The 13,926-nt window shown below is 41.4% G+C and overlaps 1 protein-coding gene across 6 annotated transcripts in view; it reads left to right on the forward strand.

Moving 5' to 3' along the window:
- Positions 1 to 13,926, forward strand: part of DGKD (diacylglycerol kinase delta) — a 113,447-nt gene that overhangs the window by 54,473 nt on the left and 45,048 nt on the right. For 5 of the 6 annotated variants that reach the window (XM_056564673.1, XM_056564669.1, XM_056564668.1 and 2 more), the window contains 2 exons: positions 1,163 to 1,269; positions 4,417 to 4,542. In XM_056564673.1, coding sequence (XP_056420648.1) covers positions 1,163 to 1,269; positions 4,417 to 4,542 — 233 coding nt within the window. Of the gene's footprint in view, positions 1 to 1,162; positions 1,270 to 3,232; positions 3,354 to 4,416; positions 4,543 to 13,926 lie in introns of those variants that run through there. The other variant, XM_056564671.1, reaches the window with a different exon arrangement.

The following is a 13,926-nucleotide window of genomic DNA, read 5'->3' on the forward strand; positions in this document are numbered from 1 at the left end:
AATAGAAGTAATTTACAAATCTGTTTAATTTTCTGGCACCAGTTGATTTAAAAGAAAATGTTTTCCTGCAGAGTATCCCTTTAAAGAAGACAAGTCATTTTCAGGCATTTATGAGGGTGTGTGCACCAAAACACTGGCTTCCAAAATTTTTGTGTAGACCTAATTTTGCCCACAAATCTGGCCTTTCTGTGCTGTGCTGGCCACTTTTAATAAAAGTAGCTGTCATAGATATCAGCCTGAGGACCCACAGACAGCTAAAGATGCTCCTAAGATATATATTATATGCATCTTAGCATTGTCTTACTTGCCTACACACATTTGTACACACATTCCTTTTTGTGAATATCTTTCAGTGTATGGCACTGGCCATGTATGCATATACTGTAAATTCAGATTTTTCTTGGCATCCTCTTTTGAAGGGAACCTGAGTTTGGTTGATTCTTTTGATAAAACCAAATCCACAATGGACATTGTGGGTCGGTCAGGCACATGGAAAAAGCTTGCTTCATTTTCAGAGAGAACAATTATCCTCTTTTTTTTTTAAACTTTATTTATACACTTATAAACACATACATCAATCCTGAGAGAACAATTCTTGATAGAAAAAGATATACTCTACTCTATACTCCTTCACTCTTTCCTTTCCTCCCACCTTTCTTTCCTCTTTTCCTGCCTCGGCTATTTATTTTCTCTCCCTTCTCCCCTGCCCCTCCCCCTCCCCTTACATCTCCCTGGCCTGTCCTTATCCCCCTCCCCCCCCCCCCCCTTACATCTCCCTGCCCTGTCCTTATCCCCCTCCCCCCGTCCTTCCTTCCCCCTCCCCTGAGTGGATTTTAGATAACTCTGATTATTGATACCGATACTACTGGATTGCCTTAGCACCTGATGATCTGATATTTGTTTCCTTTGCCTTTGGATTACCACTCTTATGTAATGGTACATGTTAATTGTCATGTTCTGCTTTATGTTTACTTGAGTGAAAATACAATAAACATTTATTTGGAAAAAAAAAAGAAAAAGATAACTATTGCACAAATAAATCATGGCACCAGTAGACCAAATATGCCATTATATATTTAATTCCTAAGTGTAAGTAAAGTAAAGCTAATTGAACTGATGGTTTGCTGCTCATTTATTATGTGTTTTCTATTCATACCAACAGTCTGCAAGTTTAAGTCTCACCGACGCTGTGCAGTGAGGGCCACAAATAACTGTAAATGGACCACCTTGGCTTCCATTGGAAAGGACATAATTGAGGATGAGGATGGGGTTAGTATGATTTTTTTTATTCATAGGCAATTTAATCTTTGAAACCCTGAACACCATTAAAGGAGAACTCCAGAATGTAAAAATTGTCGCCCATAGTGCCGGCAGTTAAAAAATAAAGATGTACATACCTTCCTCCGTTCCCCCGGGGCCTCCGGTAACCGGCTCCGGTCTCCGCCGCGATCCATTTCCTGGTTGCCGGTGGTCGGATGAATCCTACTGTGCTCAGCCAATCACTGGCCGCAGTGAAGCCCGACTCGTCCGGGGATAGGCTGAGCGGCAGTGTGAGAACGCTTCAGGACACAAAATTCTTCACTACACCGGCACCTGCTGCCAGGGCCGAAAACGTCACACTGCCGCTCAGCCTATCTCCGGCCGAGTCGGGACTTTGCTGCGGCCGGTGATTGGCTGAGCGCAGTAAGACTCTCCGACCACCAGCAACCAGGAAGTGGATCATGGCGGAGACCGGAGCCGTTTACCGGGGGAGCGGAGGAAGGTATGTACATCTTTATTTTTTTACACTGGCAGAATGGGGAACAATTTTTATATTCTGGAGTTCTCCTTTAAAGTATGGCTTCTAATGGAGAATATCTCTCATTTAGGAATACTTGCTCCAAAACCTTGTCTTGATTTAGTAGACATAGTGAGCAACCCCCTATGAGGGCACGTGTTACTAAGACACTCCCTGAGAGATTATATGTCTTTTTGACATCTTAAATACTGACTGAAATATTTGGGGAGGGGATTAAGAGATTAGGGACTAGGGAAACGCTAGTAATTATCATAAATGGCCAGCTCTGTAAACAGTTATACCTTGGAAGACACCTTGAGAACCTAAATGGTACACTGTATATCTTGATTTGCGCTGTGCTCAGGTAAAACAAATCTTCTATATAATTAAGCACAATGACGTGGCACTGTATGATTGGCCTGTGGGGACATATATAGTATATCCTGTTGGGAGGACACCACCCCTCGACAAAGGTATGCCGAAACACCGCGTTGGGGTGGTGTCGCCCCTACATCCTGTGTCTGTCTATTCATTATGTATGGCTAAGTATATGATAGTTACTCCGTTCTTTGCACTATTTGCATTATGTTTCTGTTTACAATTGTTTGCTGCTATGTATATGCTGTATGCTAGCCTTGTTATATACTATGCACTAAGGCACTTTCTGAAGGATACCTGAGTGACACCCTTGTTTGATTTTCATTCCCCCCCCCCTGGTGGATATTCTCCTATTTTTTCGTTGTGTGCATATCATATATAGGAGATCACTAAGCACAAGTTACATAGGGGCCATTATAGTACATTATATATTATTCAAATAGTACTTACGCCTGATTGTCTGTTCCCCCGTTTTGGTATCTGAAAACCAAGTGTGTCTTAATTTGTTGCATTAGAACTTGTCATAAGCAGTGGCCTCAAACTGTGGCCCTCCGGATGTTGCAAAACTTCAACTCCCAACATGCACCGACAGCCGTTGGCTGTCCGGGCATGCTGGGAGTTGAAGCTTTGCAACATCCGGAGGGCCACAGTTTGAGATCACGGTTATAAAGGATCATTGTTCCTACATCTTCAGGTTTGTTTGTCATATTTTCATAACATTCTATTACTTGATACCTAATAGACCAAGTTACCCAAAGAAAGAATCAGTGGCGATCTGAGTTCTTATATAACATGTTTCAAAAACAACTGGAAAATAGACTTTAGTAGGCGCTCAGGCGTCTGAGGTGGAAGGTATCACAAGCAAAGTGATGTAGTGATGAAAAATCTTGTTTATTGTTTAAATAAAACAAGGTAAAATGCACTTTTCCAATCTGAAGAAGGGGTTGTCATACCACGAAACGCGTTATTGTTTTGTTTTGCTTTTACCTTGTTTTATTTAAACAATAAACAAGATTTTTCATCACTTTGCTTGTGATACCTTCCACCTCGGACACCCGAGCGCCTACTAAGGTCCATTTTCCTGTTGTTTTTGAATTCCTCTTCAGGACCTCCTTTGGTGGTTTCCTGGGACCTCGGGCCAGCACAGGATTATTGTACCTCTATTTGAGGTTATATGCGTATTCACTATACGCCAAAGGTGAGCGCCCATCTTACAGACTCTCCATCCCCCCCTTACCCATCTATCTATCCAAAGTTAACGCACAAGGCACTGTATTCGGGCCTTCTTTTTTCCACTCTCTTTATACAGGTTCTTATATAACATGGTCCTCACAACTATCCACACCAACAATAGAGACCATAGTAAACCAATGCTCATAAAATTGATGTTTTTATTGAATTACAAAAAGGAATTAAAAAAAATATACATAAAAATACATACATAGAGGCACAGCAGAATACTCAGGCAGAAGAGTGGATGATGAGAGCACAAGTATACATCACCTGGTCATATCGGATAAACAGGGGTGCATGCAGTACACATATATTAATATGGAATCGTTCCTGGAACTGTAAAAGAAGTAACAGAATAACAAGTCATTAGCAGCAGTGTAGTACAGAAAGAATACAGCACAAAAGTTAAAGATAAAATGATCATGCACCCTATAGGACAGAAGTCTCTCACCTCCTACCCCAAAAGTGTTTTCACTTAACCAGCTTCGTCAGGGGACCCCCTGACTAAGCTGGTTAAGCGAAAATGCGTTTGAGGTAGGAGGTGAGAGACTTCTGTCCTATAGGGTGCATGATCATTTTATCTTTAACTTTTTTGCTGTATTCTTTCTGTACTACACTGCTGCTAATGACTTGTTATTCTGTTACTTCTTTTACAGTTCCAGGAACGATTCTAGGATTCCATATTAATATATGTGTACTGCATGCACCCCTGTTTATCCAATATGACTATGTGATGTATACTTGTGCTCTCATCATCCACTCTTCTGCCTGAGTATTCTGCTGTGCCTCTATGTATGTATTTTTATGTATATTTTTTTTTTTATTTCCTTTTTTGTAATTCAATAAAAACGTGTTGGTTTACTATGGTCTCTATTGTTGGAGTACCTAATAGACAAAGTTGTCATAATTCATTGTTCCTTTCCCTCATTGAGTTGATTAGATACGGTTGAAATAGCTGTATTTATTTAAATAGAGCAGGACTACTGGTACAGGACCAAAGACTGATCATTATTATATCATTTCTGTAGGTGTCAATGCCACACCAGTGGCTGGAGGGTAATTTACCTGTTAGTGCAAAATGCACTGTATGTGAGAAGACGTGTGGCAGTGTGCTCCGTCTACAAGACTGGCAATGCCTATGGTGCAAAGCAGCGGTAAGTCTTTCTTTACACAGGACCAGGACTCCTTATTTACTGAAGTGGGCCGAGTTTCAATGACCTAAGCTTACAGTACAGGAGTCTCCTACATTGGGCTCTGCAGGCTGTGGTTGTTACATGGGCCAGTGGTCAGTGGCAAAACTGGAGAAGAGACTGAAAAGCTAATGTGATACTAAAGTATAATGGGAGGGTATGCTCTAGTGAAGGGGGATTCAATAGGTAGTAGAAAAAAATCTGAGTGATCGGCGCAATCCGTTTGACGTGCATATATTCAAAGTATAATGGTTAAAAGTTCAAGGGTTTTACAGCAATTGCTGTAGTCATTTAAAAAGAGGTATGAAACCTTGAAACGCGTCTGACATAAGCAAATAAAAGAACCTTTGGACTTTTAACCAGTGTACTTTGAATTTACACACGTCAAACGGAGTTGCGCTGATCACCCGGATTTTTTTCTACTACCAACCTAATTTACCTATCGAGTGTGAAGAGGATCCAGTCGAAATACCCGGACGGCTGCACTGCTACTCGGACAATTCCTAATATATTAAAAGGCTCATAAGGTTGCTGTGTGCCAAACACAACCTTGCAAGGTGTGTGGTTCACCTACACGACTCACCTGTAGCACTTACAGTATCAAACATACTGCCCAATGAGAAGCTCAGTCTTGTGTTTTTTCCCACTGTAGTATCACTAGTGAAGGGGGAAGGAGAATGCCACAGGACAGGGATCTGTGCTACCTGGAGGGAAATATGAGAATGAAAATGAGCATGCCTGACATGTCATTTTTAAAGAGGTACTCCATAGGAATATTTTTTAAATCAACTGGTGCCAAAAGTTAAACATATTTGTAAATTACTTCTATAAAAAAAAAAAAACCTTACAGTACTTATCAGATGCTGTATGCTGCAGCTGATAAGGAAATTGTATAGTTCCTTTCTGTCTGACCACAGTGCTCACTGCTGACACCTCTCCTGCTCTGTACAGTTCCTGACATGGACAGAAGTGTCAGCAGAGAGCACTGTGGTCATACAAATAAGAACCATATCCTCTGTAGTATACAACAGCTGATATGTACTGGAAGGGTTAATATTTTAGATATAGAAGTAATTTACAAATCTGTTTTAACTTTCTGGCATCAACAGCTGATAAGTACTGGAAGGTTTAAAATTTTATATGCAGAAGTGATTTACAAATCTGTTTAACTTCCTCGCATCAGCTGATTAGAATACATTTTTTCCCACCGGAGTACCCCTTTAAGGGCAAAGAACGCGCATTGACATATCAACATTTTAGTTGATATCATAGGCTAGGGTTTGGTGGGCTGTGATGTCACAAGGGGTATCAATTTCATAAATTGACCACTGGGGCCCATAGCTGTACGACCAAGTTGGTTGTGTGTAGGAGCAAGGGTGACCCATGGGAGTGGAATGGTGCATTCCCTAAAGGGCTCCATAGTGGCTTTAGGCTGGCTTAATGTCATGGGGGGGGGGGTCGGGGGCTCATTGTCTTGCTGATCACTTCACTGAAAATTGGTTCCCAATAGGCGGTGACTTCAGAACTGGCACTATCAATGATGTTAACTGTCCCTTTTAGGCTCCAAAATGGGTGGTGATGTCGTAAGGGGTGCTGGACCAATAAGTTAACAGAACTTGCAGCAGCTAGAAAATGGCTGCATTCAGGAACAAAGGTGACCCATGCAGTATACTTTTTGTGGGAAGGTTTTAAAAACAGCTTCATTAAAGAACTGTGGGGGGGGGAGATTTATCAAAACCTGTACAGAGGAAAAGTTGCCCATAGCAACCAATCAGATCGCTTCTTTCATTTTAAACAAGGCCTCTGAAAAATGAAAGAATCAATCTGATTCTATGGGCAACTGGGCAACTTTTCCTCTGTACAGTTTTTGACTAGGAAGTTGGCAAGACAACCAAAAAACATGGCCATATTTTAAACAGAATTTTGTGCTTGGCTTGAGTAAAAAGGCTCTAGTAGTAAGACCTTGGGGTCTACACTTGGGTTGGAAGCTCCAGTGGGTGTCTCTGTTGTAGGTTCCATCAAACGTACAGCATGCTTTTCTATTTTGTCTGGTAGAATGCTGGAAAGTGTCCCAGAAACTGTGCCCAAAGTCAATGGGATCTGTAAGGCCGCGTTCAAAGGGAGGAAAATTCAAACAAATTTTCCACGCAGAATTCGGTGTGGATTTATTGCCCATTAACGGGATTCTGCACTGTCATTCACGCAGCAAAATTTCTGGAATACCGGAACGCAGAATTCCGCTACGGAAATTCTGTTTTTCAAGGTCCAGAAAATATAAGCCTGGTCTTTTATTTTTCCAAACTTCGGATGGGGAATCCTATTGAAGAAGAAATGCCAATTTTCCCGCACAGAGTTTTTTCAGCGAAAAAACGCCGCGTCCGGATGTTAGCTGCAAGTCAATAGAAAACTGCAAAATGGCAGATTCACTTGGCGTTTTTCAGTTTGGTGGGGTTTTTTTTATCCTTTTGGTGTTTTTCAGCAATTTCTGGCTCAGAGGCTGGATTTTCAAAACGCCCGACAAAACCTAGTTTGGCGTTTTTTGCGCTGAAATTGTGGCGTTTTCCTCCCATAGAAGTCAAGAATAACGCCATGTTGGTCTTAAATTTGGCGTTTTTGCAGGCGGTTTTTATTATTTTTTGGACTTTAGTGATTCAAGAAAATTATGGAGATACCTTTTTTTATAAAAATTTCGAAGGGTATCATAATAAAAAAGATATGGTAGTGATGGAAAAAATTGTATCTAACAAAATTTATCTTTTTTATTTCGAAATGTTTATTAATTTTTAAACAGGGATCAATTTATGTGAGAGGGTAAAGCACTAAAAATGTAGCCGACAATAATAAAAATGTAGTGTATGTGTGTGTGTTTTTCACAATTTTTTTTACATTTTTTAGGTAGTACTACTACTCCCAGCATGGAACACAGTTTTCCATGATGGGAGTAGTAGTTACCTGTACTCATTGACAGATCGCCCATTGCGATCCTCTTGCATAATGTATAGATGCGGAGGCCGCTCTTCTCTGGTCCCCTACACTGACGTATATATACACCTATTCATATTTCCCGCAGAGAGCTGTGATTGGCCAGATGGTTCCAGCCAATCACAGCTCTCTGTGGGAAATAGGAATATGTGTATATATACGGCCTTGCAGGGGACCATAGGAGAGCGGCCGCTTCTATACATTATACAGGAGGATTGCAACGTGTGTCTCAGTAGTGATACCCGCTGTGATCTGTCCTTAACTACAAGTACTACTACTCTCAACATGGAGTACACTCTGCTCCATGCTGGGAGCTGTAGTACCTGCATTAATAGACCGATCGCATCATGTCAGAAGTTACACTCGCTGCGATCTGTCTATTAATGCAGGTACTACAGCTCCCAGCATGGAGCAGAGTGTGCTCCATGTTGGAAGTAAGAGTACCTGCAGGTAAGAACAGATCACAGCGGGTATCACTACTGACACTCGCTGTGATTGTCCTGTCTATAGTAGAGATGCCACAAAAATCTCAGTGGAGTTCTAGCCTAAAGGGGATATACAGCATCAGGATCGACCATTAATATTAGATCACCTTTTTGAAGGATAGACATTACATTTAGTTATGAATATACCTAAAGCATGGAGAAAGAATAGTACTGACAATACTAAAATATGTTATTTATACCTAAAGACATTGTATTCTCATGGGTTATCCCTTTGAATCTAGAATATTGAATTATTAATCCAGTTTACATCATCATTTCTACATGTCTCTTGTCTTATGCAGGTAAGGTAAGGTTAAATAAAAGTAAATATTCCACACCCGGCCCATGTTAATACATAGAGCGTCAAGTGACAGGATCAGTTTTCTAGTTGCATCATGTAATGCAGATTCATATGCGTGTGTCTTCACCTGCTCCTTCTTCCTTTTTTATTAATTCTTGTAACTTGTCAGTAGATCCTCTTTCTGTTTGATGTCATTGTGCATTTATAGAGGTGATATATAGATATTAGTTATGTCTTTTTTATTGGCTTTTGAACTGCTATAAGTATATTATACTTTGTAATCACACAACAGTAGTTCAACACATAGACATCATTTATGAAAAGAAAAGGTAGATTTGTTGCTCATAGGCAAGGCATCTTGTACCCTAAGAATTATAGCTGAACTCTGCTATGGACATGGCCAATTCTTCTATAAGACACCATTGATAAACCGTGCCCAATATTTTGTTTGCTGGACCAGTGACACAAGGCCTTCTACGATGTGGATCACATGAGTTGTGCCTGATTTGGCAACTTTTAAGGGATTTCCATGTTTTCAGCCTGTAACCCCTATGCAGGTATATGGACTGTGCTGTAGGGAATACCCAGGTTACTACCCTCAGATTAGTCAGCAACAGCAGTTGTATATCCAAAGCATTGTACAAAGTAGAAAATGAGAATCATTGCCAGAGAGGCCAAGGTCAGACAGGCAGATTTCATCCACTATTGGTAGATGGTCAGGACAGACAAACAAAATCCTGACCACCTACCATAAGTGGATGAAATCTGACTGGATACATCACTTTTGAACTGCACAGGAACCAAAAATAACAACGGTAATATGCTAGCGACCTATATCATCCTACCCCCCTACTAAAACAAGCAACATATCAATGTAGACATTTGAGGTAAAATGGACATTTAGAATTAAAGGGATACTCCCCTCCCTCCCATAGACTTGCATTGAGGGGGCGGGGTGTGATGTCACACGGAGTCATGACGTCACGATACTCCGGCCCCGTCGTCGTCACGCTACACATTTGGAGCTTCCAGCGCTGCGGATTGCGGGGGTCCCTAGCGGTGGGACCAGACATCTTATCCCCTATCATTTGGATAGGGGATAAGATGTATTAGTGCTGGAGTACCCCTTTAAACTACCCAGGCTACACCTGTCCAAGACTGTGTTGAGTCGCAGTTCACCTCAGCCCCATTTAATTCAGTGGAACTGAGCTGCCATAGTGCGCACACAACCTATGGACAGGTGTGGCTTTACTGTTGGAAGAAAGCTGCCAAGTTTTCTTATCCTAAACACCCCCTTGTTCTTTGGAAAAGTGGTGTAATAAAGATTTGAAATGTATTGCAAGTTCATTGATCTGGCCGTGGCCTTTCCCAATATTTCAGCTCTCAGGAAAAAAAAGCCACGTCACATTTGGCATAAGTAATGGTCTGTATATGATTTACCAGCATTGTAATTTGTGCATTCATGTTAACATACGGTAGTTATCAGGAAAGAATGCAAAGTCATGTACAGTTATACAGTCATGGCCGTAAATGTTGGCACCCCTAAAATTTTTCAAGACAATGAAGTATTTCTCACAGAAAAGGATTGCAGTAACACATGTTTTGCTTTACACATGTTTGTTACCTTTTGTGTGTATTGGAACTAAACAAAAAAAGGAAGGAAAAAAAGCAAATTTCCCAACAGCAAGATTTCTCCACAGATGTTCAATGGGATTTAGATCTGGACTCATTGCTGGCAACTTTAGAACTCTCCAGCGCTTTGATGCCATCCATTTCTGGGGGCTTTTTGACGTATGTTTGGGGTCATTGTGTTGCTGGAAGACCCAAGATCTCGGACGCAAACCCAGCTTTCTGACACTGGGCTGTACAGTGCAACCCAAAATCCGTTGGTAATCCTCAGATTTCATGATGCCTTGTACACATTCAATTCACCCAGTGCCTGAGGCAGCAAAACACCCCCAAAACATCATTGAACCTCCACCATATTTCACTGTAGGTACTGTGTTCTTTTCTTTGTAGGCCTCTTTCCATTTTCGGTAAACAGTAGAAGGATGTGCTTTACCAAAAAGATCTATCTTGATCTCATCTGTCCACAAGACATTTTCCCAGAAGCATTTTGGCAAAATGTAGTCTTGCTTTTTTATGTCCATGTCAGCAGTGGGGTCCTCCTGGGTCTCCTGCCATAGCGCTTCATTTCATTTAAATGTCGACGGATAGTTTGCACTGACACTGATGCTCCCTGAGTCTCCAGGACAGCTTGAATATCTTTGGAACTTGTTTGGGGCTGCTTATCCACCATTCGGACTATCCTGCGTTGACACCTTTCATCACTTTTCCTCTTCCGTCCACGCCCAGGGAGATTATCTACAGAGCCATGGATTGCTAACTTCTTAATAATGTGGACAAAGGCAAATCTAGATCTCTGGAGATGAACTTGTAACCTTAAGATTGTTGATATTTTTCCACAATTTTGGTTCTCAAGTCCTCAGACAGTTCTCTTCTCCTCTTTCTGTTGTCCATGCTTAGTGTGGCACACAGACACACAATGCAAAGACTAAGTGAACTTCTCTCCTTTTTATCTGCTTTCAGGTGTGATTTTTATATTGCCCACACCTGTTACTTTCCCCAGGTGAGTTTAAAGGAGCATCACATGCTTGAAACAATCTTATTTTCCACAATTTTGAAAGGGTCCAATAATTTTGTCCAGCCCATTTTTGGAGTTTGGTGTGACATTATGTCCAATTAGCTTTCTTCAAAACATGTGTTACTGCAATCCTTTTCTGTGAGAAATACTTTAAAATTTCAGGGGTGCCAACATTTACGGCCATGTCTGTATGTGTCCACACACCAAGGAGCCAATTGTATATTGCTGACAGGTTAAACATTTTGTCTCTCTATGGTGGCTGGTCAACACACTAGCGAGGAAGTGAGTGTAAAACATTACTCAAGATTCAAGTCAAACAAGACAACCTAGAGTATGTGAGACCGGCTATATCGCTTCTTGTCATCATTTACATTTTTCTGCTTGTTGCTAGATAAACAAATCTGTTACTTAAGACTCGGGGGTTAAAAAAAACACAGGTAGTCTAGTCAGTGAATCTAAAACAGGAGGAAGTTTGGGAGTCAAAATTTACTTTTATGGCATTAAAGGGGTACTCCGCCCCTAGACATCTTATCCCCTATCCATAGGATAGGGGATAAGATGTCTCATCTGGGGGGTCCCACCGCTGGGGACCCCCGCGATCTCAGCTGCGGCATCCAAGACATCCGGTGCACGGAGCGAACTTTGCTTCGTGACGGATGACTGTCGATGTGGGGCGGAGGCTCGTGGAGTCATGGTCACAGCCAAGCCCCTCAATGCAAGTCTATGGGAGGGGGCGTGACAGCCGCCACGCCCCCTCCAATAGACTTGCATTGAGGGGGCGTGGCCGTGACGTCACGAGCCTCCGGCACTGCACCCGACGCTCTAATCAGACGTCGGGTGCTGCAGGGAGATCGCTGGGGACCCCAGCAATCAGATATCTATGGATAGGAGATAAGATGTCTAGGGGCGGAGTACTCCTTTAAGTGAGTCCATCTTTAGTGGCCACTTAAAGGTAACACCAAACTTAATTTTCTTCTACGGATTTTGCTTCACTCCATAGAGGTTCTGCTACAAAAAATGCATGTGCCACACGCAGCTTTACCTTATATTTGTTATGGATTTTACTTTTTTCACATTTTGATTTTGATGCTGATCAGCATGAAAATCTGTGTCAAAATCAGCATCATTTCAGCCACAGATTTCGCACAGATTTTGAGGTTGCTTGTAATGAGCCTGACAAATGGAACAAAGAAGCATTGTTTACACAGTACTATAGCTACAGTAAAGGATCGTTCTATACAGAGCACTTCATACTGCAGTCACCACTGTGACTAAAAAGAGTATGGTGCCGTATCTATTTCCGAATAGTTTAGACTACAAGACAAATATATAAAATACTCTGCTCTGAGTAATCTGTTCATTGTTGATTGTTACTGAAGCAGCAGCAATTAAGGGGTTACACTAGTCACAAAGCTGCTCCTGAGAAGCTAAAGGGAAGGAGGCATTACACTGCAGCACTGTGGCATACAGCAATAGATACACTGCTATTTACATGGGTGGTCAGTGATGAGAGGGAAGCTTTGATTTACCTTTGTGGATCATTGTCAGGAGGAAGACTTGCTCAGCTTGCAGGCACACAGCCCAGACTTTCTCAGACTCTCTCCCTCTTCTTCACATAGCAGATGCTAAGCCATGCCCCCCCTTTTTTTTCTTGATCTCTTTATTTTTGGAGACAGCTATCCCCTGACAACATATATTATTATTTTTATTATATTAAATAGCAGGGTTGTTTTTCTGGGGTAAGGAGTCATTTAAATTAAATAGTTTAAAAGCATGTTAGGAATCACATAGGTGATCAAATGGAGTGAATTTGTTTTAAGCCCTTAACGACGCAGGACGTAAATGTACGTCCTGGTGATGTGGTACTTAACGCACCAGGACGTACATTTATGTCCTGAGCATAACCGCGGGCATCGGAGCGATGCCGGCATCATGCGCGGCAGGTCCCGGCTGTGGATCGCAGCCAGGGACCCGCCGGTAACCCGTTATCCCGCGGATGTCCGCCATTAACCCCTCAGATGCTGTGATCAATACAGATCACGGCATCTGCAGCATCACGATCACTTAACAGGATGATCGGATTGCCCGCAGCGCTGCCGCGGCGATCCGATCATCCTGCACGGCAGACGGGAGGTCCCCTGACCTGCCACCGCTGTCTTCCGGGAGTCTTTTGCTCTGATCTGCCTTCCCGCAGAGCAGAAGATGACCGATAATACTGATCAGTGCTGTGTCCTATACATAGCGCTGAACAGGATTAACAATCAAATGATTGCTATAAATAGTCCCCTATGGGGACTATAAGAGTGTAAAAATGAAAGTAAAAAAATAAACCCCTCCCCCAATAAAAACGTAAATTGTCCCATTTTCCCTATTTTACCCCCAAAAAGTGTAAAAAAAAAAATTATTTTATATACATATTTTGTATCGCCGCGTGCGTAAATATCCGTACTATTAAAATAAAATGTAAATGATCCCGAACGGTGTGAACGTAAAAAAAAAAGTCCAAAATAGCTGCTTTTTAATTTTTTTCCATTTTATTCCAAATTTTTTTTATAAAAAATGAAATAAAAGTTTTGTTAAGCAAATATGGTATTAATTAAAAGTACAGATCACAGTGCAAAAAAATGAGCCCTCATACCACCGCTTATACGGAAAAATGAAAAAGTTATAGGTCTTCAAAATAGAGGGATTTTAAACATACTAATTTGGTAAAAAAGTTTGCGATTTTTTTTTAAGCGCAACAGTAATAGAAAAGTGTATAAGCATGGGTATCATTTTCAGCGTATTGACCCAGAGAATAAAGAACACATGTCATTTTTACCATAAATTGTACGGTGTGAAAACAAAACCTTCCAAAATTTGCAAAATTGCGGTTTTCTTTTTAATTTCCCCACACAAATAGTATTTTTTTGGTTGCGCCATACATTTTATGGTAA

This window comes from Hyla sarda, chromosome 3 (assembly GCF_029499605.1).
Source record: "Hyla sarda isolate aHylSar1 chromosome 3, aHylSar1.hap1, whole genome shotgun sequence".
NCBI classification, from domain to species: Eukaryota; Metazoa; Chordata; class Amphibia; order Anura; family Hylidae; genus Hyla; species Hyla sarda.